This window comes from Coregonus clupeaformis, chromosome 7, assembly GCF_020615455.1.
Source record: "Coregonus clupeaformis isolate EN_2021a chromosome 7, ASM2061545v1, whole genome shotgun sequence".
Taxonomy (NCBI): Eukaryota; Metazoa; Chordata; class Actinopteri; order Salmoniformes; family Salmonidae; genus Coregonus; species Coregonus clupeaformis.
In genome coordinates, this window is record NC_059198.1 from 34,931,899 (window position 1) to 34,957,082 (window position 25,184).

The 25,184-nt window shown below is 41.6% G+C and overlaps 1 protein-coding gene across 1 annotated transcript in view; it reads right to left on the reverse strand.

Annotated features, from left to right (window-relative positions):
- Positions 1 to 2,441: 2,441 nt before the first annotated feature.
- LOC121550784 (transient receptor potential cation channel subfamily M member 4-like) overlaps positions 2,442 to 25,184 on the reverse strand; it is an 87,007-nt gene continuing 64,264 nt past the window's right edge. Inside the window, exons 19-27 of the mRNA XM_045221377.1 lie at positions 11,958 to 12,073; positions 8,768 to 8,900; positions 6,110 to 6,284; positions 5,599 to 5,767; positions 4,162 to 4,343; positions 3,583 to 3,715; positions 3,248 to 3,320; positions 2,837 to 2,930; positions 2,442 to 2,638 (exon numbers count right to left, since the gene is read on the reverse strand). Coding sequence (XP_045077312.1) covers positions 2,610 to 2,638; positions 2,837 to 2,930; positions 3,248 to 3,320; positions 3,583 to 3,715; positions 4,162 to 4,343; positions 5,599 to 5,767; positions 6,110 to 6,284; positions 8,768 to 8,900; positions 11,958 to 12,073 — 1,104 coding nt within the window. The 3' untranslated portion in view covers positions 2,442 to 2,609. The remainder of the gene's footprint in view (positions 2,639 to 2,836; positions 2,931 to 3,247; positions 3,321 to 3,582; positions 3,716 to 4,161; positions 4,344 to 5,598; positions 5,768 to 6,109; positions 6,285 to 8,767; positions 8,901 to 11,957; positions 12,074 to 25,184) is intronic.

Consider the following 25,184-nt stretch of genomic DNA (forward strand, 5'->3'; position numbering starts at 1 on the left):
AATGTATTTTATAGGGCACCCTTCGAGTTGTTTGTTAACCATTATTTTACCAGGTATATTGACAGAAAACAGTTATATTGTACACTAAGAACCCGGGGAAGAGTTGCAGGGGAGAGGAGAAGAGAAGAATGTGCTTATTTGAAAGCTAGAAAAAAATGAGTAGCTCACGAAAAGGTTGGAGAACCCTAGTGTATGCGACATAGAAATAATGACACTTAAATCCTCATTATTTTGTTATAATTTTCTATTTATCAGCCTAATCAAGGTGTAGATTACAACACACATTCCAGTGTTCGAACTTGAAACAAGGCTGCATGCGATTATTACTAATGCGACTCTGCACATCCAATGGCAATGTCCGCGATAGGTATAATGCCGGGAGCCATTTGCTGATTTGACAGCTCCAACACAGTTACACCTCCGACATCGCCTAAATAAAAACAATGAAACTGCTATGCAGTTTCCGGTTATCGCGGGTTAAGGTAGAACTGATTGAATCTAGCCCTTAACCTTTTACTGCAGTGGGCTAAATCAGGGTCACACAGAGTGATTCTTGGTAGTCTTAAACAGATCTACTTTGATACAAAAATATACACCTCACATACATGGTTATGGGCTTAAAAAAAGAAGACACCTGTACCATGTCAGATGTAGAGTTGAAATGTATTCAATTTTGAGTTTGCATTCCAAAATTGCACTTTATATACAGTCGTGGTCAAAAGTGACATTAGTATTGGTCTTCACAAAGTTTGCTGCTTCAGTGTTTTTAGATATTTTTGTCAGATGTTACTATGGTATACTGAAGTATAATTACAAGCATTCCATAAGTGTCAAAGGCTTTTATTGACAATTACATTAAGTTTATGCAAAGAGTCTTCTTTTTCAAGACCTCTGCAATCCACCCTGGCATGCTGTCAATTAACTTCTGGGCCACATCCTGACTGATGGCAGCCCATTCTTGCAGAATCAATGCTTGGAGTTTGTCAGAATTTATGGGTTTTTGTTTGTCCACCCGCCTCTTGAGGATTGACCACAAGTTCTCAATGGGATTAAGGTCTGGGGAGTTTCCTGGCCATGGACCCAAAATGTCGATGTTTTGTTCCCCAAGTTTTTTCCGGATGCCCCAAACAATCAGAAAGGGGATTCATCAGAGAAAATGACTTTACCCCAGTCCTCAGCAGTCCAATCCCTGTACCTTTTGCAGAATATCAGTCTGTCACTGATGTTTTTCCTGGAGAGAAGTGGCTTCCTCGCTGCCCTTCTTGACACCAGGCCATCCTCCAAAAGTCTTTGCCTCGCTGTGCGTGCAGATGCACTCACACCTGTCTGCTGCCATTCCTGAGCAAGCTCTGCACTGGTGGTGCCCCGATCCCGCAGCTGAATCAACTTTCGGAGACGGTCCTGGCGCTTGCTGGACTTTCTTGGGCGCCCTGAAGCCTTCTTCACAACAATTGAACCTCTCTCCTTGACGTTCTTGATCATCCAATAAATGGTTGATTTAGGTGCAATCTTACTAGCAGCAATATCCTTGCCTGGCAAAGCAATTATGACGACACGTGTTTCCTTGCAGGTAACCATGGTTAACAGAGGAAGAACAATGATTTCAAGCACCACCCTCCTTTTAAAGCTTCCAGTCTGTTATTCTAACTCAATCAGCATGACATAGTGATCTCCAGCCTTGTCCTCGTCAACACTCTCACCTGTGTTAATGAGAGAATCACTGACATGATGTCAGCTGGTCCTTTTGTGGCAGGGCTGAAATGCAGTATAAATGTTTTTTGGGGATTAAGTTCATTTTCATGGCAAAGAGGGACTTTGCAATTAATTGCAATTCATCTGATCACTCTTCATAACATTCTGGAGTATATGCAAATTGCCATCATAAAAACTGAGGCAGCAGACTTTGTGAAAATGTATATTTGTGGCATTCTCAAAACTTTTGACCATGACTGTACATCACAGAACACTGAAATATAACAAAATTGTTTGACATAGAAACACCGGATTTATGTTGTATTTATATATCTTTATTAATTATGAAATTATGAAAAACATTAATAACATTCCACCCATGAGGCCAAAGAGGTCGCTTTTGGTCATTGACTGCAGAAAACGGCTACTGGAGCGTCTTTTCGAGTGCAACACCAAAAAGCAACATACAAACAATGTGGGTTTTTGTGATTGTGTCAGGTTGAATGTGTTTGTACTTGGTCATGTCATTATGGGGGTAGAGTCATTTTAATTGCACCTTTTAAAAAGGTCTGTACATATTACATTAAGAACAGATTGTCCACATACAAAATGGTAGCAGTTCAAATGATCAACGCTTAAAAACGACATTGAAAGGATGGCTGAATGAGCATTGAGTCCATGTTTGGCATTGCTTGATATTCTTTGGCCCTGAGTGACAGTGATTGTAGGTGTGTGTGTGTGTGTGTGTGTGTGTGTGTGTGTGTGTGTGTGTGTGTGTGTGTGTGTGTGTGTTTAAAGCGATAACACACACCTACCCCTGATCCACAAGAGGAACATTTGTCATCATCAACATCAATTGACAGCTAAGAGGCGTGTGTGTGCACATCTAGATTTCACTATTCTCCATCAGACATTTGTCAGATAGTTGGAGAGATTGGGGTCAGATCTGAAAGAGAAAACACAACAGAAACCGGAATTAGTACATAAAATCAAGTAATAAAATGTGCTGGGATCAATAAAGTGAATTTACATTTTATATTCCATGACTGGAGAGGTAGGAGGCAACCTTGCATAGAAATAGAGCACATATGTAACCTATATCATATATACTGTATGTATAACATATATCTGTATGCAACCTTACCTCTGAGAGCGGGCGGAGGACGTGTGGTCTTTATCAAGTTACTCTGAGAGAGAGCTTCCGTCATCCAGGAGAGGGCACTAGTACAGTACTCCAACTGGAAATGTGAGAGAGACGGAGAGAGAGAAAGAGAGAGCGAGAGAGAGAACCATGACGGATGTGGTCTGTTCAGTGCTGAGCAGGCAGATGCAACAGCTACAGTCCAAATTCAGACACACACATACTTATGATTACTCACTAACAAACACACGTGCGTGCACAGACCCACACACACACCCACTAAACCATCCCGCCCATTAAGGACCACTGAAACTTCTGGCACGTGTGACAGGTTGCCACTGGGCAGATAAAGCAGGGTGTTTGCAGCCTGTGTGTGCTCTGCGACCAGTGGCACCGGCCCAGGCTGACACTAACCTCTGTCTCCAGCATTCTCAGCCTGCGGTCGTGGTCCCGGATCTCTGCCATCTGCTTTAATACACTGTCCACTCTTCCAACACGACCACAACACAGGACCACAACACAGGTTAGGGGTCAATTCACCTCTCAGTCAATTCAGGAACACAGGAAGTGAATTGAAGTTCGATTCATGAATTTAAAATGTTATTGACCCGATCCCTAACACAGGAGAACCCATCAGCTACAGCATTTCAACCATTCTATTCATAGGCCAGATAGAAGCCGAGCTGTTAACTGAAGCTGTTAAATGAATCTGGCATTTAGTCTAGGAGAGAGATGAAGAGATGTCTCACTTGACGGAGGTACGTTTGAGTCTCTCTGAGTCTTTCTCTCTCTCTCGTTTGTTCTGGGCAAACAGTATATTCTCCTTCTGGATGGCCTCCCACGTGTTCAGTCTACTGGCCTCCCTACCATGGATCTCCAGAACTGAAGGAGGGATAGAAGAGGAGGGGAAGTACAAAGATATTGGGAAGAAGAGAAAATGAGAAAAATACACTTGAAGGAAAATGGAAGTGGACTTCTAAAATACTTGAAGTTTTTTTTTTTCAATACTTGATGTGAATTATCTGATCATTGATCCTGCTACAGGGCCGGCATTATGATCATTTATTTGACCGAGACGCGAGCAGACATGCCACATTAAAAGGTAATACATTTTTACAGTTAAATTACATGTCTTTACTATAAAACCAATGATTTATATTTTTTATACATAGGAGGTCCTGTGAAAAAACGTGCCAACCTATAGAAATCAAATGCCTGTCCAACTGATTCGTTCTGGCGCCGGCCCTGTTTTCCTCCCTCACTCTGCCTTTCTCCCTCCCCTACTCACTCTCTCCCTCCCATTCCCTCTCCCTCCCTCCCTCTCTCACCAAAGTGTTTGATCTTCGTGGAGGGGATCTTGCGGATGTGTCTCTTGATGATGAGGTGGAGGTGGGAGATGAGGATGAAGGGTGGTGCCAGACAGGGTCTGGAGTGGTACTCCACGATCAGGTTGTAGCGCTGGAACTTCCAGTAGGTGTCGCTGTGTTCCTGCACTTTGGAGAACGTGTGACTGGAGGAAAGACAGAGAGAGAGAGACAGTGAAAAGGCTGAATATCAGGGAATAGGTGACTCTCGCTCATATAAAGAAATATTGGTTTTATTCTACTTTTTAGTTCATGACGTTTTGGGCCCTAATGACACACATGAAAGCAGAGCCAGAAAAATATATGCCATTAGGACAACACTCAAATAAAACAAGTTGATTAAATTAAATCCAACATCACTATTCCAAGACACAGTGAGGAACTAGATAAAATCAGGAATTCAGCCCACGTATTAGAGGGGCCTACTGAATGAGTGACGATCTGTCGAGGGGAATACAAAGAGAGTGAAAAAGGGATATGGAAGGGGGTGCTAGATGGGTAAGAGGGACAGAGAGCTTATTCTCATTGAAGAAAGTTGAAGTAGAGGTATCGGGACGAAATTTATATTTGCATAATATGTAAATTATGTTTTTTATGAAGGTTTTCGATTAAGAAAAAAATATTTCATGAAAGGCATCAGGTAAGAAGTCAAATAATCCAGGAATACGAATATAAGGGAAGTAGGCAGGACTTTCATAGGGTTTAGCTAGATTGGTTTTCGGCCTACCTTAGAACAAACCATGCTTCATTTAATCAATATCATGCAAATCATTACATGAAAAAATGCAGATTGCAACTAAAAAAGTTAATTCACTGGGCAGTTCATACTTGTTTTTCTGTTCGCTTTTTAATATAAGGAAAATGCATATTCATTTTAGCTGCTTCAAAAACCTTGCTCTGCTATTACGATTTATACTGTAGGAGTGTTGGTCTGAACAAGACAATTTTGCTTACACTGCCCTGTCTGGAAGGGGGAAGCTGTCGGGCTAGTGTTGTGTGTGACCTCCGGAGGTAGCGCTCGAGACGTAAGAAATTAGCAAGTTTGAAATACAGTAGCCTCGTCGAGAACCAGGCTTGCCTAAATGTAAAGCCTGGGGAAGTTCATGGCACAAAATCAGGCATATGGGGGAGGGTTCTTGAAATGTAACATTTAATAAAAATCAGTGGACGATTCAAACTGTTTTGGCTATACAAAATTCTGCAGATCTCCAAGGGAAGCGTGACAGCAAATGTGATTTGGAGGTATGGCTACGTGAGACTAATATTACAGTAATGTCTCGAGAATTAAAACATCTCTAAGGTATCTCTCGATAATCTCCTCAACTCTCGTCAATGTGAATTTGCCAGAGAGAGTGAAAGATGGACAGAGAGTGAAAGAGGGACAGACAGAGGGTCCATTACCTGAACATGGCAATGAGCAGGTTGACCAGGAGGATGTTGGTGACCAGCAGGAAGATGACCAATAAGATGACCACCAGCCAATTGTGGTCGGTACTCATGCAGGGCTCTGCCCCCGCCTTGACCAGGGTGGCGTTATTGGTGCACTCTCTCCCCTCCTCCAGTTTATCAGCTAAGGACAGAGATAGGGAGAGGAGGGCGGGAGACGGTGAGAAGGGGAGAGTTTGAAAGGATGGGAAGAAGCAGGAGGAGGGGTGTGAAAATACATATTTAAAATGGTAGGGTAAAGAGGGTAGATTGGGTTGAAGTAAGGGATTGAGAGGGGATACAGGGAGAGAGAGGAATGAAAGAACAGAGAAAGAGAAACCAGTAATATATTTATTTTTTATTTATTCAGCAGACTCTCTAATCCAGAGCGATTTACTGTTAGTGCATTAATCTTATGATATCTAGGTGAGAATATACTATGTTACATACACATGCAAACCACATTCATACACAAACATCAACGCACCATCCATTTCGTGTATGGGGATCTGTCCAAATATGTGGAGGTATGGCCTGTAGAACACTCTGCGAAATATCCAACCGGGACGGGGGTCGTAGGAGTAGAGCAGCGCCTGATTGGCTACGCCGTAGGCCAGGAGCCACACCGCCAGGAAGAACAGGAAGAAGAAGATGTCTTTCATCTGCCAATCAGGAGGGGAACAGAATATTCATCGGGGAAAATGGCGTCACCTGTTCTTGTGTGCAGTTTTGACACTTTCTTTTGGATACTAGTTGTTACTGCCAAAACCAGCACCTGAATCTAGACCATAGCGATAGATAGACGACTCTAGTGCCCAAAAGCCCATTTTAGCATGGCCAGCGCCATTAAGGACTTTTACAATTTTTAAGTAGTCAACTGGGTGGGACTTCCTATGGGTTAAGGATGGATCACATGATTCCATGCAGGTCATCAGGAATGCTCAACCAATTATACTTACAGTTGAAGTCGGAAGTTTACATACACCTTAGCCAAATACATTTAAACTCAGTTTTTCACAATTTCTGACCTTTAATCCTAGTAAAAATTCCCTATCTTAGGTCAGTTAGGATAACCACTTTATTTTAAGAATGTGAAATGTCAGAATAATAGTAGAGAGAATGATTTATTTCAGCTTTTATTTATTTCATCACATTCCCAGTGGGTCAGAAGTTTACATACACTCAATTAGTATTTGGTAGCATTGCCTTTAAATTGTTTAACTTGGGTCAAACATTTCGGGTAGCCTTACACAAGCTTCCCACAATAAGTTGGGTGAATTTTGGCCCCTTCCTCCTGACAGAGCTGGTGTAACTGAATCAGGATGGTAGGCCTCCTTGCTCGCACACGCTTTTTCAGTTCTGCCCACAAATGTTCTATTGGATTGAGGTCGGGGCTTTGTGATGGCCACTCCAATACCTTGACTTTGTTGTCCTTAAGCCATTTTGCCACAACTTTGGAAGTATGCTTGGGGTCATTGTCCATTTGGAAGACCCATTTACGACCAAGCTTTAACTTCCTGACTGATGTCTTGAGATGTTGCTTCAATATCTCTACATAATTGTCTTTCCTAATAATGTATTCTATTTTGTGAAGTGCACCAGTCCCTCCAGCAGCAAAGTACCCCCACAGCATGATGCTGCCACCCCCGTGCTTCACGGTTGGGATGGTGTTCTTCGGCTTGCAAGCGACCCCCTTTTTCCTCCAAACATAACGATGGTCATTATGGCCAAACAGTTCTATTTTTGTTTCATCAGACCACATTTCTCCAAAAAGTACGATCTTTGTCCCCATGTGCAGTTGCAAACCGTAGTCTGGCTTTTTTATGGCGGTTTTGGAGCAGTGGCTTCTTCCTTGCTGAGCGGCCTTTCAGGTTATGTCGATATAGGACTCATTTTACTGTGGATATAGATACTTTTGTACCTGTTTCCTCCAGCATCTTCAAATGGTCCTTTTGCTGTTGTTCTGGGATTGATTAGCACTTTTCGCACCAAAGTACATTCATCTCTAGGAGACAGAATGCGTCTCCTTCCTGAGCAGTATGACGGCTGCGTGGTCCCATGGTGTTTATACTTGCGTACTATTGTTTGTACAGATGAACGTGGTACCTTCAGGGTTTGGAAATTGCTCCCAAGGATGAACCAGACTTGTGGAGGTCTTGGCTGATTTCTTTTGATTTTCCCATGAGGCACTGAGTTTGAAGGTAGGCCTTGAAATACATCCACAGGTACACCTCCAATTGACTCAAATGATGTCAGAAGCTTCTAAAGCCATGACATCATTTTCTGGTATTTTCCAAGCTGTTTAAAGGCACAGTCAACTTAGTGTATGTAAACTTCTGACCCACTGGAATTTTGATACAGTGAATTATAAGTGAAATAATCGGTCTGTAAACAATTGTTGGAAAAATTACTTGTGTCATGCACAAAGTAGATGTCCTAACCGACTTGCCAAAACTATAGTTTGTTAACAAGATATTTGTGGAGTGGTTGAAAAATTACTTTTAATGACTCCAACCTAAGTGCATGTAAACTTCCGACTTCAACTGTATGAGCAAACATTCCATAACTGCAGGTGGCAATAAATCGCAAACATTGGCTTTATACCTGTTCTAACAACACACTCTAGGTGGCAGTATGTACCTTCAGAGACAGTAGATAAAGCGAGACATCCCACTCCCTTATTTTTTCTGATCGGGGCAGGGCCGCTTTGGTCTACATCTCATATGTCGGGGCAGGACGGGTGGGGCGAGCAGAGTGGGGAGGGGACACTAAGTAGACCAAATCCAGCTATTCCCTCTCTTGTGTGAGCATCCCAGAGATTATAGAGGAACCGTGAGCTCACGCAGGAAAGCATTCTCACGCGAGAGAGGGAACATCCACTTACACAGACAGGAAAAATCTAAATGGTGGAGTCGTTAATCTTAATTTATCCACCATCTTTGGCACCCTTTCAGTTTGTTTGCCAACTCATAGAAGTAGTAGAAGAAGAAAATGGACTCCTTTAAAATGTAGATGGCCTCAATAGCTCTGTCCATGCTCTCACAGACGCCATAATGAGACAGATACAACGACGCAATGTCTAAGTCTACTATTTAGACGCACTGCAGTGCACAGGGTTTTCTATTTTACTTTAGAAAGCCCTCACCATTTTCTCAACAATGATGATCTTGGGTCCCAGCTGTTTGTGGATGGCGAAGATGTGGATGAGACGGAGGGTAAACACCATGTAGTCCACAGCCAACACAGCACGGCCAAACTCATAGGACCACGGGAACATTCTAGAACACACAACAAATGCCTGGTTATAGTCACAGGGACACACACACACACAATCCATATATGTATTTATTTATTAGGATACCCATTAGCTGTTGCTGATGCAGCTGCTACTCTTCCTGGGGTTCATATACAAAACATAAGATATGACATAATACGTTACATTAATAGACAAGAACAGCTCAAGGACAGAACTACATACATTTAAAATAATAATAGAAATAAAAAGTATTGTTTACATCGACACACAGAAACATAAACACGTTGCACCCCTCCCCCTTTTGCCCTCAGAACAGCCTCAATTCGTAGGGGCATGGACTCTACAAGGTGTCGAAAGCATTCCACAGGGATGCTGACCCATGTTGACTCCAATGCTTCCCACAGTTGTGTCAAGTTGGCTGGATGTCCTTTGGGTAGTGAATCATTCTTGATACACACAGGAAACTGTTGAGCGTGAAAAACCCAGTAGCGTTGCAGTTCTTGACACAAACCGGTGCGCCTGGCACCTACTACCATACCCCGTTCAAAGGCACTTCAATATTTTGTCTTGCCCATTCTCCCACTGAATGGCACACATACACAATCATGTCTCAATTGTCTCAAAATTTAAAAATCCTTCTTTAACCTGTCTCCCCTTCATCTATACTGATTGAAGTGGATTTAACAAGTGACATCAATAAGGGATCATAGCATTCACCTGATCAGTCTGTCATGGAAAGAGCTTAATGTTCTTAATGTTTTGTATAGTCAGTGTACATCTAAATGCATTAGCATCAAATAGCCCCCGCGATATGCAACTTTACAGGGAAGTTAGGAACCAATATACACAAGCAGTTAGGAAAGCAAAGGCTAACTTTTTCAAACAGAAATTTGCATCCTGTAGCACTAACTCCAAAAAGTTTTGGGACACTGTAAAGTCCATGGAGAATAAGAGCACTTCCTCCCAGCTTCCCACTGCACTAAGGCTAGGAAACACTATCACCACCGATAAATCTACAATAATCGAGAATTTCAACAAGCATTTTGCTACGGCTGGCCATGCTTTCCACCTGGCTACCACTACGCCGGCCACCAGCTCTGCACCCTCCGCTGCAACTTGCCCATGCCCCCGCCCCCCGCTTCTCCTTCACACAAATTCAGACAGCTGATGTTCTGAAAGAGCTGCAAAATCTGGACCCCTACAAATCATCTGGGCTAGACAATCTGGACCCTTTCTTTCTAAAACTAGCCGCCCGAAATTGTCGCACCCCTATTACTAGCCTGTTCAACCTCTCTTTCGTAACGTCTGAGATCCCCAGAGATTGGAAAGCTGCCACGGTCATCCCCCTCTTCAAAGGGGGTGACACTCTAGATCCAAACTGTTACAGACCTATATCCATCCTGCCCTGCCTTTCGAAAGTTTTTGAAAGCCAAGTTAACAAACAGATCACCGACCATTTCGAATCCCACCGTACCTTCTCCGCTATGCAATCCGGTTTCCGAGCTGGTCATGGGTGCACCTCAGCTACGCTCAAGGTCCTAAACGATATTATAACCGCGATCGATAATAGACAGTACTGTGCAGCCGTCTTCATTGACCTGGCCAAGGCTTTCGACTCTGTCAACCACCGCATTCTTATTGGCAGACTAAATAGCCTTGGTTTCTCAAATGACTGTCTCGCCTGGTTCACCAACTACTTCTCAGATAGAGTTCAATGTGTCAAATCGGAGGGCCTGTTGTCTGGACCTATGGCAGTCTCTATGGGGGTGCCACAGGGTTCAATTCTTGGGCCGACTCTTTTCTCCGTGTATATCAATGATGTCGCTCTTGCTGCTGGTGACTCTCAGATCCACCTCTCGCAGACGACACCATTTTGTATACATCTGGCCCTTCATTGGACACTGTGTTAACAAACCTCCAAACGAGCTTCAATGCCATACAACACTCCTTCAGTAGCCTCCAACTGCTCTTAAACACTAGTAAAACTAAATGCATGCTCTTCAATCGAACGCTGCTGGCACCCGCCCACCCGACTAGAATCACTACTCTCGACGGGTCTGACCTAGAGTATGTGGACAACTACAAATACCTAGGTGTCTGGTTAGACTGTAAACTCTCCTTCCAGACTCACATTAAGAATCTCCAATCCAAAGTTAAATCTAGAATCGGCTTCCTATTTCGCAACAAAGCCTCCTTCACTCATGCTGCCAAACATGCCCTCGTAAAACTGACTATCCTACCGATCCTTGACTTCGGCAATGTCATTTACAAAATAGCCTCCAACACTGTACTCAGCAAATTGGATGTAGTCTATCACAGTGCCATCCGTTTTGTCACCAAAGCCCCATATACTACCCACCACTGTGACCTGTACGCTCTTGTTGGCTGGTCCTCACTACATATTCGTCGCCAAACCCACTGGCTCCAGGCCATCTATAAATCACTGCTATGCAAATCCCCGCCTTATCTTAGCTCATTGGTCACCATAGCAACACCCACCCGTAGTATGCGCTCCAGCAGGTATATCTCACTGGTCATCCCCAAAGCCAACACCTCCTTTGGCCGCCATTCCTTCCAGTTCTCTGCTGCCAATGACTGGAACGAATTGCAAAAATCTCTGAAGCTGGAGACTCTTATCTCCCTCACTCACTTTAAGCATCAGTTGTCAGAGCAGCTTACCGATCACTGCACCTGTACACAGCCCATCTGAACTTAGCCCACCCAACTACCTCATCCCCATATTGTTATTTATTTTGCTCATTTGCACCCCAATATCATCTCTTGCACATCTATCATTCCAGTGTTAATATTAATTGTAATTATTTTGCACTATAGCCTATTTATTGCCTTACCTCCATAACTTGCTACATTTGCACACACTGTATATATATTTTCTGTTGTATTTTTGACTTTATGTTTTGTTTTACCCCATATGTAACTCTGTGTTGTTGTTTTTATCGCACTGCTTTGCTTTATCTTGGCTAGGTCGCAGTTGTAAATGAGAACTTGTTCTCAACTGGCTTACCTGGTTAAATAAAGGTGAAATAAAAAATATATTTAAAAATATATATACAAACACCTGCAGCACATTCCCAGCGCAAAGAGTGAGATGGCCGTGATGTCACATTTATTCCACATGTCCTCGATGTAGAGCTTCATTCTCTGATATAAAGTGGTGCTGCCACTGAAGAATGTCTGATGAAGAGAGAAAGAGAGAGAGAGGGGGAAGTGTGTGTGTGAGAGAGATGATGGTTATTCATTATCTACAGTCACCTACAAAATGATTGGTACCCTTGATAAAGCTGAGTAAAAAAGACTGTATAAAATAAATAATACAAATACTGAGCTATATTCTATGCTAAAAAAATCAAAAGGTATAAAATAGGATTCTGATTGGGATGACAAAATCTTATAGGATCCAATCGGATTACATTTCTATTTCCAATAGGAAAAATAATTGTCCAATAGGATTCTGATAGAGGTGACACAAAATTCTATAAGACTGCGAGAATCTTATAGGATCCAATATGATTACTTTTTATTTCCAATAGGAAAAAATAAGTCCAATAGAATCACCTCTATCAGAATCCTATTGGAATCCTACTGGACACTCATTAGAGGACAACATGCTGAAGACAACCAGCTTCATTTTGGAGTGATGCAAACGTTTGTGATGTATGCACTGTTTAAACGAACACTGTTCAAAGGCAACACTGAATCTGAGAAAATATTTAATATCACTGGTTAGAAGATCATTTGCTGAAGACAGTAATCTAAATAATAGAATGTCGAATGGAAGTTTTGGGAGGCTGCCGAAACGTGGAAGGAAACAAATCAGTTGCTTTGTTATTTATTTTCAACAAATCACGACCCACCATAGAATATCAACAGTGACTGTTGGCTGTTATTTGAGTGATAGTTTGACGCTCAAATCCATGTATAGGTGTAAGGACAACAATTTTATACAGAGCGCGCCGAATTTTCCCTGCCATTTCAGTTTGAAAATGATAGTAGAATTCTACATCTTAACATCCTGACCACAAATGTATTGCAAATAAATGTACACATAGATGTTATTCAATCATTGCAGCTACACTGCTTGCACGCGTCTGCGAAGCCAGATGCTAAAATAGAACTTGGTTCTATTTGTGACACTTGATGCGCTGCAAGTCCCGCCTCTCCCATCTCCTCATTGGTTTTTAGGAGCATATACCCTCGTGGGTGATTGAAAGATGAACTGAGGTCCACACTCCAGTCCAGTTGGTGGTGGTAATGCACATTAAAGTTGGTTGCCAACTGCCATATAAAGTCCAAAGAAGAAGAAGAAGCCTGAAGGAGGAGAGATTACTAGAAATTAACTTGGTTTACCCTTTTATCTGTGGATTAATTGTCGGAGCAGAGGACCTTGTGCATTTCAGGTAAAATAACAACCCAAAGTTTATATCCCAGGACAAATTAGCTAACAACAGCAAGCTAGCTAGTTAAATTGCCATAAATGTTTAATGCTTTTCGACCCCAAATTAATATAGTTGGTTCAGAGTTCATTTTGATATTTCAACCTGCGTGTCCTGATCGTGTCTGTTGTGGGTGGACAAAATCAACATGCGCGCGATGGCACACTTGCGCGCCCGGTCTAGTCAGCATGTAAGACCGCCAGCACGTATGACAAAATCAACAATGATATTGATCTGTTTTTAAGCAATCGATGTTGTTATTGTCATTACTATAAACGTTTATAATAACATCACTAATCTGAGGTAAAAAGGATGTGCAATTACCCTCAATTCGATGTGGTTAAAACATGTAATGTAGTAACACATACTGTCCACGTACAGGAAATGTGCGCAATATAAAATAATCGAATATGTAAAAATAAATCAACATTTCAATTTAGGCTGATAGTATACGCATCTCACTAGTTTAACCATTTACAAAGTAAAACAATTATCTTTTGCACAATTTAACCGGGCGCTCTAGAAATACCTTCTATAGTGACTGTGCAGCAGACCGTTTGTTTGCCCTGCCTACTTATTATAACCTGTCAAATCATAGTATTGATATAATTCTATTCATTGTTATTTCAGACCACATTGTATGGGTATACAATTGGATAAACACAGCTTTATTGGACATCTCACAGCTAAATATGGGACAGAAACCTGAACACGTTAAACCGCAATCAAGATTAAAGACCAGTAAACTGAGAAACGCCTCTCTCCCATGTCTCCAGAGCACAATCTCTATATATTTGCCTACACCAGTGATAATTCCATGAGGTTCTCAACCTCTTCAACACACCATCCCAATATGGAGTGATTCAAGGCTGCATGTTAATTTGCAGTATGACCAATAGAGAAATCCTATCAGATTTTTTAACCATTCCTATTGGACTCTTATGGGATTCTATATGATAAAATCCTATAGGATAGAATCCCATAGGAGTTAAAATATAGTCTAGGGTTTTATCCTATAGGATAGGTTTCAAAATCTGATATGATTTTCTATTGGATTTTTTTGGGGAATCCTATAGGATTTTTTTGAGCAAGAGATTTTGTTTAACAAGTAATACAACAAAATTTCAAAAATATAGGTGTGAAATGATTGGCACAGGTCCCTGTTTTCAATAATTTGTGCACCCTCCACTAGCGAGGATAACGGCTGTAGTGACTAAATTGTCCAATATAATTGTCCCAATACAATTTTCATCCTAATCCTTTAGCCACAATGGAGATTGGCAAAATATTTGTCTTGACGCATACAAAACCAATGACCATAATATCGCTCTCAATTATTTTTTTTTGTGGGAATACTAATTTTTGGGTGAATTCCTGGTGATTTTACAGTCTTTTTGGACCCTGTCCTGTTGCCAACCCCTGCTGTATGCCTTTGAACTGTATTCCCCTTCAGCCTGTAGATGAGGGGTACACATACTTCACAGAAGATTAGTGGCAATCACACACATACAGTGCCTTCAGAACGTATGTGTGTGCCTTTCCAAATCATGTCCAATCAATTGAATTTACCACAGGTGGACTCCAATCAAGTTGTAGAAACATCTCAAGGATGATCAATGGAAACAGGATGCACCTTGAGCTCAATTTCGAGTCTCATAGCAAAGGGTCTGAATACTTACGTAAATAAGGTATTTCTGTTTTGTGCAAAGCTGTCATCAAGGCAAAGGGTGGCTATTTGAAGAATTTCAAATATAAAATGTATTTTGATTTGTTTAACACTTTTTTGGTTACTACATCTTTCCATATGTGTTTTTTCATAGTTTTGATGTCTTCACTATTATTCTACAATGTAGAAAATACTACAAATAAAGAAAAACCCTTGAATGAGTAGGTGTTCTAAAACCTTTGGCCGGTAGTGTATGTAAATGAGATATTTCTGTATTTCATTTTCAATAAATTTGCAAAAATGTCTAAATACATGTTTTCACTTTGTTATTATGGGGTATTGTGTGTTGATTCATTTAAGCCATTTTGAATTCAGGCTGTAACACAACAAAATGGGGAATAAGTCAAAGGGTATGAATACTTTCTTAACGCACTGTACATTGTACATGTTTTATTTTTCCAAAACCATATTGCAAGTGATTTGAGCCGTGTGGCTCAGTTGTTAGAGCATGGCGTTTGCAACACCAGGGTTGTGGGTTCGATTCCCACGGGGGCCCAGCACTAAAATGTATGAACTCACTACTGTAAGTAGGCCTTTTAATGGTTTTCCCTTTCAGACTGTAGAAGTGAAGATTAGTGGAAATCACACACATACAGTGGGGGAAAAAAGTATTGTCAGCCACCAATTGTGCAAGTTCTCCCACTTAAAAAGATGAGAGAGGCCTGTAATTTTCATCATAGGTACACATCAACTATGACAGACAAATTGAGATTTTTTTTTCCTGAAAATCACATTGTAGGATTTTTTATGAATTTATTTGAAAATTATGGTGGAAAATAAGTATTTGGTCACCTACAAACAAGCACGATTTCTGGCTCTCACAGACCTGTAACTTCTTCTTTAAGAGGCTCCTCTGTCCTCCACTCGTTACCTGTATTAATGGCACCTGTTTGAACTTGTTATCAGTATAAAAGACACCTGTCCACAACCTCAAACAGTCACACTCCAAACTCCACTATGGCCAAGACCAAAGAGCTGTCAAAGGACACCAGAAACAAAAATTGTAGACCTGCACCAGGCTGGGAAGACTGAATCTGCAATAGGTAAGCAGCTTGGTTTGAAGAAATCAACTGTGGGAGCAATTATTAGGAAATGGAAGACATACAAGACCACTGATAATCTCCCTCGATCTGGGGCTCCACGCAAGATCTCACCCCGTGGGGTCAAAATGATCACAAGAACGGTGAGCAAAAATCCCAGAACCACACGGGGGGACCTAGTGAATGACCTGCAGAGAGCTGGGACCAAAGTAACAAAGCCTACCATCAGTAACACACTACGCCGCCAGGGACTCAAATCCTGCAGTGCCAGACGTGTCCCCCGCTTAAGCCAGTACATGTCCAGGCCCGTCTGAAGTTTGCTAGAGTGCATTTGGATGATCCAGAAGAGGATTGGGAGAATGTCATATGGTCAGATGAAACCAAAATATAACTTTTTTGGTAAAAACTCAACTCAGTCGTGTTTGGAGGACAAAGAATGCTGAGTTGCATCCAAATAACACCATACCTACTGTGAAGCATGGGGGTGGAAACATCATGCTTTGGGGCTGTTTTTCTGCAAAGGGACCAGGACGACTGATCCGTGTAAAGGAAAGAATGAATGGGGCCATGTATCGTGAGATCCCAAACACACCGCCCGGGCAACGAAGGAGTGGCTTCGTAAGAAGCATTTCAAGGTCCTGGAGTGGCCTAGCCAGTCTCCAGATCTCAACCCCATAGAAAATCTTTGGAGGGAGTTGAAAGTCTGTGTTGCCCAGCGACAGCCCCAAAACATCACTGCTCTAGAGGAGATTAGCATGGAGGAATGGGCCAAAATACCAGCAACAGTGTGTGAAAACCTTGTGAAGACTTACAGAAAACGTTTGACCTGTGTCATTGCCAACAAAGGGTATATACAAAGTATTGAGAAACTTTTGTTATTGACCAAATACTTATTTTCCACCATAATTTGCAAATAAATTCATTAAAAATCCTACAACGTGATTTTCAGGATTATTTTTCCTCATTTTGTCTGTCATAGTTGACGTGTACCTATGGTGAAAATTACAGGCCTCTCTCATCTTTTTAAGTGGGAGAACTTGCACAATTGGTGGCTGACTAAATACTTTTTTTCCCCACTGTACATGACTTCATTATGATTTTGAAACATAGAAATATACAATATAACGTACTGTACGCTGCTGCTACTGTTTACTATCTGTCACTTTATTCCAAGTTATACAGTGCCTTCAGAAAGTATTCATACCCCTTGACTTATTCCACATTTTGTTGTTACAGCCTAAATGTCTTTTCTCACCCTTCTACACACAATACCCCATAATGACAAAGTGAAAACATGTTTTTAGAAATGTTTGCACATTTATTGAAAATGAAATACAGAAATCCATTAACATTAGTATTCACACCCCTGAGTCAATACTTTGTAGAAGCACCTTTGGCAGTGATTACAACTGTGAGTCTTTCTGGGTAAGTCTCTAATAGCTTTCCACACCTGGATTGTGCAACATTTGCCCATTATTCTTTTCAAAATTCTTTAAGCTCTGTCAAACCGGTTGTTGATCATTGCTAGATAACAATTTTCATGTCTTGCCATACATTTTAGTCAAAACTGTAACTCGGCCACTCAGGAACATTCACTGTCTCCTTGGTAAGAAACTCCAGTGTAGATTTGGCCTTGTGTTTTAGGTTATTGTCCTGCTGAAAGGTGAATTAATCTACCAGTGTCTGGCGGAAAGCAGATTGAGTCAGGTTTTCCTCTAGGATTTTGTCTGTGCTTAGCTTCATTACTTAATTTTTTATCCTGAAAAACTACCCAGTCCTTAACGATTACAAGTATACACATAACATGATGCAGACACCACTATGCTTGAAAATATGCGACTTGTTTCAGGACATTTGGCGTATGTCGCACATCACTACTTCTTAATGGAACGTAAACATACGTCTTTTATAAAAATGCAGAAATGACTTCTGGAACATGTGAAATTTCATGTGCCTTAATAACAAACTTATATTCCATCCGTAAATAGAAATGAAATTGTTAAATTACGAGCCTAGTTGGTTTAGCCAAAGAAAAAGACAGGAACCTTCCCGCTAGCTATGATTGTTCTACTGCTGCACCATCGAGAGCATCCTGACTAGTTGCATCACCGCCTGGTATGGCAACTGCTCGGCCTCCGACCGCAAGGCACTACAGATGGTAGTGCGTACGGCCCAGTACATCACTGGGGCCAAGCTTCCTGCCATCCAGGACCTCTATACCAGGCAGTGTCAGAGGAAGGCCCTGCAAATCTCCAAAGACTCCAGCCACCCTAGTCATAGACTGTTCTCTCTGCTACCGCACAGCAAGCAGTACCGGAGCGCCAAGTCTAGGTCCAAAAGGCTTCTCAACAGCTTCTACCCCCAAGCCATAAGACTCCTGACCGGCTAATGAAATGGCTACCCGGACTATTTGCATTGTGAAGAACATGACCTGCACCAAAGTCAGATTAGGATATAGGCCAAGGATTAGATTAAGTTTATTTTTACCTGGATTTTTTCCTTATTGTAGGCTACTACTTTTACCACTTTAAGTCTCCAAATCTTTGGTTGTTTACTAAACTACACACTGTTTAGCACATGGCATCACATGAATCCTTAAAGATATGGGTGGGGCTAAGGCCCTACTCTGTCTCAGGTGAATTCCGCAACACAATATGGCCAGAATACACAACAGAAGTTTCAGTTTGCTCAGTACTATCAATACCGGGACGAACTGACACTGGACACTGGTATCATGTGGGGCTTAAGAGTTATCATACCACCCAAGTTGCGAACCAGGGTCTTGGAAGAGCTCCATGTAGGACATTTTGGAGTCGTGAAGATGAAGTCAAAACGCCAGACGTTTTGTATGGTGGCCAGGAATAGATCAACAGATTGAGCAGCTTGCCATGCGTTGCTCTGGATGTCAAGAATCCACATAGCCTTTGCGGGACCTTTCGTGGGCACAACATTCCTTGTGATTGTTGACGCGTGTTCAAAGTGGCCAGACGTACAAAGCCTGAAGAATGCACTACGAGCTATGATGGATGAACACATCACACAAAACCAAAAAGGAGGGGGGGTGGGGGGGGGACACAACAGTTGGAAGTAGAAGAAACTTGCCAAGGACTACAGAGGACATCGCAAGTGGACACCTGCCAGATGTGACCTTCGCACCTGCACCTGCTATAACTCCTGGATGAACTACTACTACTGCAAGTTAAGTGGACGATCCACAAGTGATTGCAGCATCACCACAACGCCAAGCTTTGTCAGTTCATACTTCAACCTGTGAAGAGAAACATTATCCTACACGAACTCATAACCTACCACAGCGTCTGAACCTGTAAAGAGCTTGACTTTCACTAAACTTATTGAAACGGTACTCCTGCGTCCTGCTTGGTTATTTTGTGTTGTAAAAGTTAATCAACAAACACAACAATGTAGAATCCTCCTGGTTTATCGACCCCCACCACTAGGCATTGTACAGAACTAGTTCCCGGCTGCGCCTCACAAAATAACAGTTTGAAATGCGCCAATTAAGATTTGAAGGTTGATTATAATGTGTGCATAGGCTGTAGTTGTTTTAACGGAATAGCCTGAAATGGTTTTCAGCTCAGATTTACTCAAGAGGCATACAACACAGGGTAGGCATAGCCTATAGTCCTAGTGTTTTAATTTTTGTATGTATTTATTCAGGTTCACAGTGTGGACCGAACCGAGGTCCCCGTACCGAACTGTTCGGTATGAATTTGTGTAGGCCTACCATCACAACCCTAAATTCTACACATTTTGCCATGGGGCGGATTGAAAAACGTGCAGTTTTACAGCTAATTTCCTGCAGTTTTTTTTTTTGTTGATCAAAGGGGGGCCCCCGGTCGGTAATTTGACCATGATTACTACAAGTTTAGATAGCTGGCCAAGGAGACTTACCTTAAAAAAATAAAAGAATGCTGACAGGGGCTAATTGAGTGACTATCAGTGACTGACCTAAGAGAAAAACTGCTGATGCACAACCAAATTCCGTACTCTACTATTCTAACCCTCAACAGTAAGTTGAGACCCTAACTTATTTTTGCGGGGGAAATTGATCCGTGGGCCTACAGGGCTTGGTCCCGCCACTATTGTTTCCAAACTGAATACATAGGAGGAGGAGACTGAATAAGTAGAAGGAGGAGAAGTCAGATTTTGCCACTATCATAAACTAAGAAAGTGGGCGGAGCGGTCAAAAGGCGAAGACTTGGAAACAATGTTGGAGGAACTAAATAGCGAGGGATTAAGCTAAAAAGTATGTAAAATGAACAGGAATAGAACTGAATATATACTGAGGGCTGAGTGTTGGGAAGTTAGTTGCTCTGCAGACCAGCTCGGCTCTATTGCTTGTGTAATAAAGTCTATCTTGATTCTACAAAAACTGGAAGTACTTAGATGTTTTAAAGAAGCATAAGGATAATTTTCTACAACACAAGTTGCCCATCCCTGCTCTAGATGGTGTTTGAACTTGAGTGCAGCAGCCTTTGTTACTAATGCTGCTCTTTCAGCCTTTGCTTGAATTCAGGCTGAGGATGTGGAGGATAAACCTGAGCGTAAACTCCTGTTTGACTTTTGGCTGGACGTTTGGGACACACTGTCAGTAGGTTCATCCTTCTCATCAGTGTATTCATCAGGTTTCTCTGGTGCTGGGGATGCACCTGAAATCCATTTGGACACAGTACAAAGAAATGTCTTAATATGTTGCAGTTTGGGAAACTTTCTCCTCCAAGGCCTTTCCTGCTAAGGCCCCTCCAATAGCTCCATGTCGCCCCCATTGACAATGCTATCTGCAGTGCAGAGGAGGCTGGTGGGAGGAGCTATAGGAGGACTAGCTCATTGTAATGGCTGGAATGGAATTAATGGAACAGAGTCAAACGTGGTTTCCATATGTTTGATACCGTTCCATTTATTTCATTCCAGCCATTACAATGAGCCAGTCCTCCTATAGCTCCTCCCACCAGCCTCCACTGCAGTAAAATTTACTTCAGCCATATTCCATAGGCTATCACCATAATATCTACATTTCCCAATCCTTCCCATTTCAATATGCAAGAATGAACATGCATCAATAAGCGTTCTGATGCACAGCGCTGTGCTCCTTTAACAGTCTCGTTATATTGTTAATCTTCACACTTCAATTAATTAGGCAGCGGAGATTGGAAATAGAGTTCTGTGCATTCAATCCTTTGTCCAAATAAGTCACTCCAATAGCAAACTTTCCATTGCTTTGAATGCATGATAAATGTAGCCATCAACACTCTGACTTATTTATTAATCAATCCAACAGTTTGTGCGCTTGTTACTTTACATATCTAAGTGCGTATTTTCTCCGCTGTAGTCTTAGGAGGCCGCGTCAGTCCTTTGTTCCTTTGTTGCGCGTCTTTACAAACAATCCAGTTTTCCAATTCCATCGAAGTATTTTCCAGCGAAGTTGTTTGACTAAATGTAGTGACTAAATTGTCTAATATAATTGTCCCAATACAATTTCCATCTTAATGGTTCAGCCACAATGGAGAGTGGTGAAATGTTAGTCTTGACACCTACAAATCCAATGTCCAGAGTTTGATTCACGTAGAAAAATAATCAATTTATGTCATTGTTCTGGTTACAAAAATGTAAATAAAAATCTAACAAAAATTCCTTACATTCAAACTAAAGAAACCCTTCTCTCCATGGTGTTTTCAGCAGTTAGCGTCACCAATGGCTTGACCATGTTATCTACAATTCCGACGCTGTGTTTTAACGTTTAGAAATGTAAATAATAATCGCTTGTGAAACGGTTTTGGCCCTTATCTTTCATATCAGCGAGAAATAATCTTTCAAATAAAAATTATACACTTACTGTAGCAGATTTGCACAGATCCATACGCTGTGTGTGCCTCCAGTTGACGAACTACACTTCCTCCCCAGTTATGCTTACACAAAGGTGTTCGAGCACGCTATATAGCTAAATAGCACAGGTGGTCACCTTTGTCTTCCATCTGTCCGGTATATTGCCACAGTAGATTTGCCGTGGTAAGCAAGGATATACTTTATTTCAGTTGTACGTAATGATAGTCAAATAGATACTTCGCCCTTAGTCAGATAAAATTAGAATGGTTACAATTTTTCGGTTGAATACATTCAGTTGTGCAACTGACTAGGTATCCCCTTTCCCTTCTGTGCTTACATTTGTTGGTTGCTCTTAATAAAGGCTTTTTTTATGGCAACCTTCCCAAGATGCGACCAAGTTCTGTAATTCTCCAACTTGGACCCTTGGACTTTTCTTTACCTCCTGAACCATCTTCCTTACTGTGCGTGGGGAAAATACACTTGGGTCCTCTACCAGGCAAGTTAACCACTGTTCCAGTGGTTTTAAACTTCTTAATTTTTGCCCTTATAGTGGTAAGTATTATATTTCGTTTTTCAGTAGTGTCTTGTACCCATTGCCTAATTTATGAAAGTCAACAGCCATGTCTCTTTTCATTTGTGAGTTCTTTGCCATGGTGATGAATGACAAATTTATTTTACATGAGTGTTACCTAATTTTTATAGCCCAGTGAAACAGAAAGGCATGAAAAGGCCACAATATAGTGCCTTGCAAAAGTATTCATGGCGTTCTTACAATTTTGTTGAATTACAAACTGTAATTTAAATGGATTTTTATTTGGACTTCCTGTAATGGACATTCACAAAATAGTCCAAATTGGTGAAGTGAAATGAAAAAAAATCACTTGTTTCAAAAAATTCAAAACAATTAATAACGGAAAAGTGGTGCGTGCATACAGTGGGGGAAAAAAGTATTTAGTCAGCCACCAATTGTGCAAGTTCTCCCACTTAAAAAGATGAGAGAGGCCTGTAATTTTCATCATAGGTACACGTCAACTATGACAGACAAAATGAGAAAAAAATATCCAGAAAATCACATTGTAGGATTTTTAATGAATTTATTTGCAAATTATGGTGGAAAATAAGTATTTGGTCAATAACAAAAGTTTCTCAATACTTTGTTATATACCCTTTGTTGGCAATGACACAGGTCATTGGTTTCATCTGACCATATGACATTCTCCCAATCCTCTTCTGGATCATCCAAATGCACTCTAGCAAACTTCAGATGGGCCTGGACATGTACTGGCTTAAGCAGGGGGATACGTCTGGCACTGCAGGATTTGAGTCCCTGGCGGCATAGTGTGTTACTGATGGTAGGCTTTGTTACTTTGGTCCCAGCTCTCTGCAGGTCATTCTCTAGGTCCCCCCCCGTGTGGTTCTGGGATTTTTGCTCACCGTTCTTGTGATCATTTTGACCCCACGGGGTGAGATCTTGCGTGGAGCCCCAGATCGAGGGAGATTATCAGTGGTCTTGTATGTCTTCCATTTCCTAATAATTGCTCCCACAGTTGATTTCTTCAAACCAAGCTGCTTACCTATTGCAGATTCAGTCTTCCCAGCCTGGTGCAGGTCTACAATTTTGTTTCTGGTGTCCTTTGACAGCTCTTTGGTCTTGGCCATAGTGGAGTTTAGAGTGTGACTGTTTGAGGTTGTGGACAGGTGTCTTTTATACTGATAACAAGTTCAAACAGGTGCCATTAATACAGGTAACGAGTGGAGGACAGAGGAGCCTCTTAAAGAAGAAGTTACAGGTCTGTGAGAGCCAGAAATCTTGCTTGTTTGTAGGTGACCAAATACTTATTTTCCACCATAATTTGCAAATAAATTTATTAAAAATCCTACAACGTGATTTTCTGGATTTTTTCTCTCATTTTGTCTGTCATAGTTGACGTGTACCTGTGATGAAAATTACAGGCCTCTCTCATCTTTTTAAGTGGGAGAACTTGCACAATTGGTGGCTGACTAAATACTTTTTTTCCCCACTGTATGTATTCACCCCCTTTGCTATGAAGCCCCTAAATAAGATCTGGTGCAACCAATTACCTTCAGAAGTCACATAATTAGTTAAATAAAGTCCACCTGTGTGCAATCTAAGTGTCACATAATCTCAGTATATATACACCTGTTCTGAAAGGCCACAGAGTCTGCAACACCACTAAGCAAGGGGCACCACCAAGCAAGCGGCACCATGAAGACCAAGGAGCTCTCCAAACAGGTCAGGGACAAAGTTGTGGAGAAGTACAGATCAGAGTTGGGTTATAAAAAAATATCTGAAACTTTGAACATCCCACGGAGCACCATTAAATCCTTTTTTTTTTTAATGGAAAGAATATGGCACCACATCAAACCTGCCAAGAGAGGGCCGCCCACCAAAACTCACAGACCAGGCAAGGAGGGCATTAATCAGAGAGGCAACAAAGAGACCAAAGATAACCCTGAAGGAGCTGAAAAGCGCCACAGCAGAGATGGGAGTATCTGTCCATAGGACCACTTTAAGCCGTACACTCCACAGAGCTGGGCTATACGGAAGAGTGGCCAGAAAAAAGCCATTGCTTAAAGAAAAAAAGAAGCAAACACGTTTGGTGTTCGCCAAAAGGCATGTGGGAGACTCCCCAAACATATGGAAGAAGGTACTCTGATCAGATGAGACTAAAATTGAGCTTTTTGGCCATCAAGGAAAACTCTATGTCTAGTGCAAACCCAACACCTCTCATCACCCCGAGAACACCATCCCCACAGTGAAGCATGGTGGTGGCAGCATCATGCTGTGGGGATGTTTTTCCATCGGCAGGGACTGGGAAACTGGTCAGAATTGAAGGAATGATGGATGGCACTAAATACAGGGAAATTCTTGAGGGAAACCTGTTTCAGTCTTCCAGAGATTTGAGACTGGGACGGAGGTTCCCCTTCCAGCAATGACCCTAAGCATACTGCTAAAGCAACACTCGAGTGGTTTAAGGGGAAACATTTAAATGTCTTGGAATGGCTCGAATCCCCGAGCCGACTAGGTGAAAAATCTGCTGAGGTGCCCTTGAGCAACCCTAATTGCTCCTGTAAGTTGCTCTGGATAAGAGCGTCTGCTAAATGACTAAAATATAATGTAAATGTAAATACATTTTGTATAATTTTATTCATAAGAATCTTTAGGGGTGCCAATAATTTTGACACCTATCTTTTTTAGATAATGTTTTACTTGTTAAACA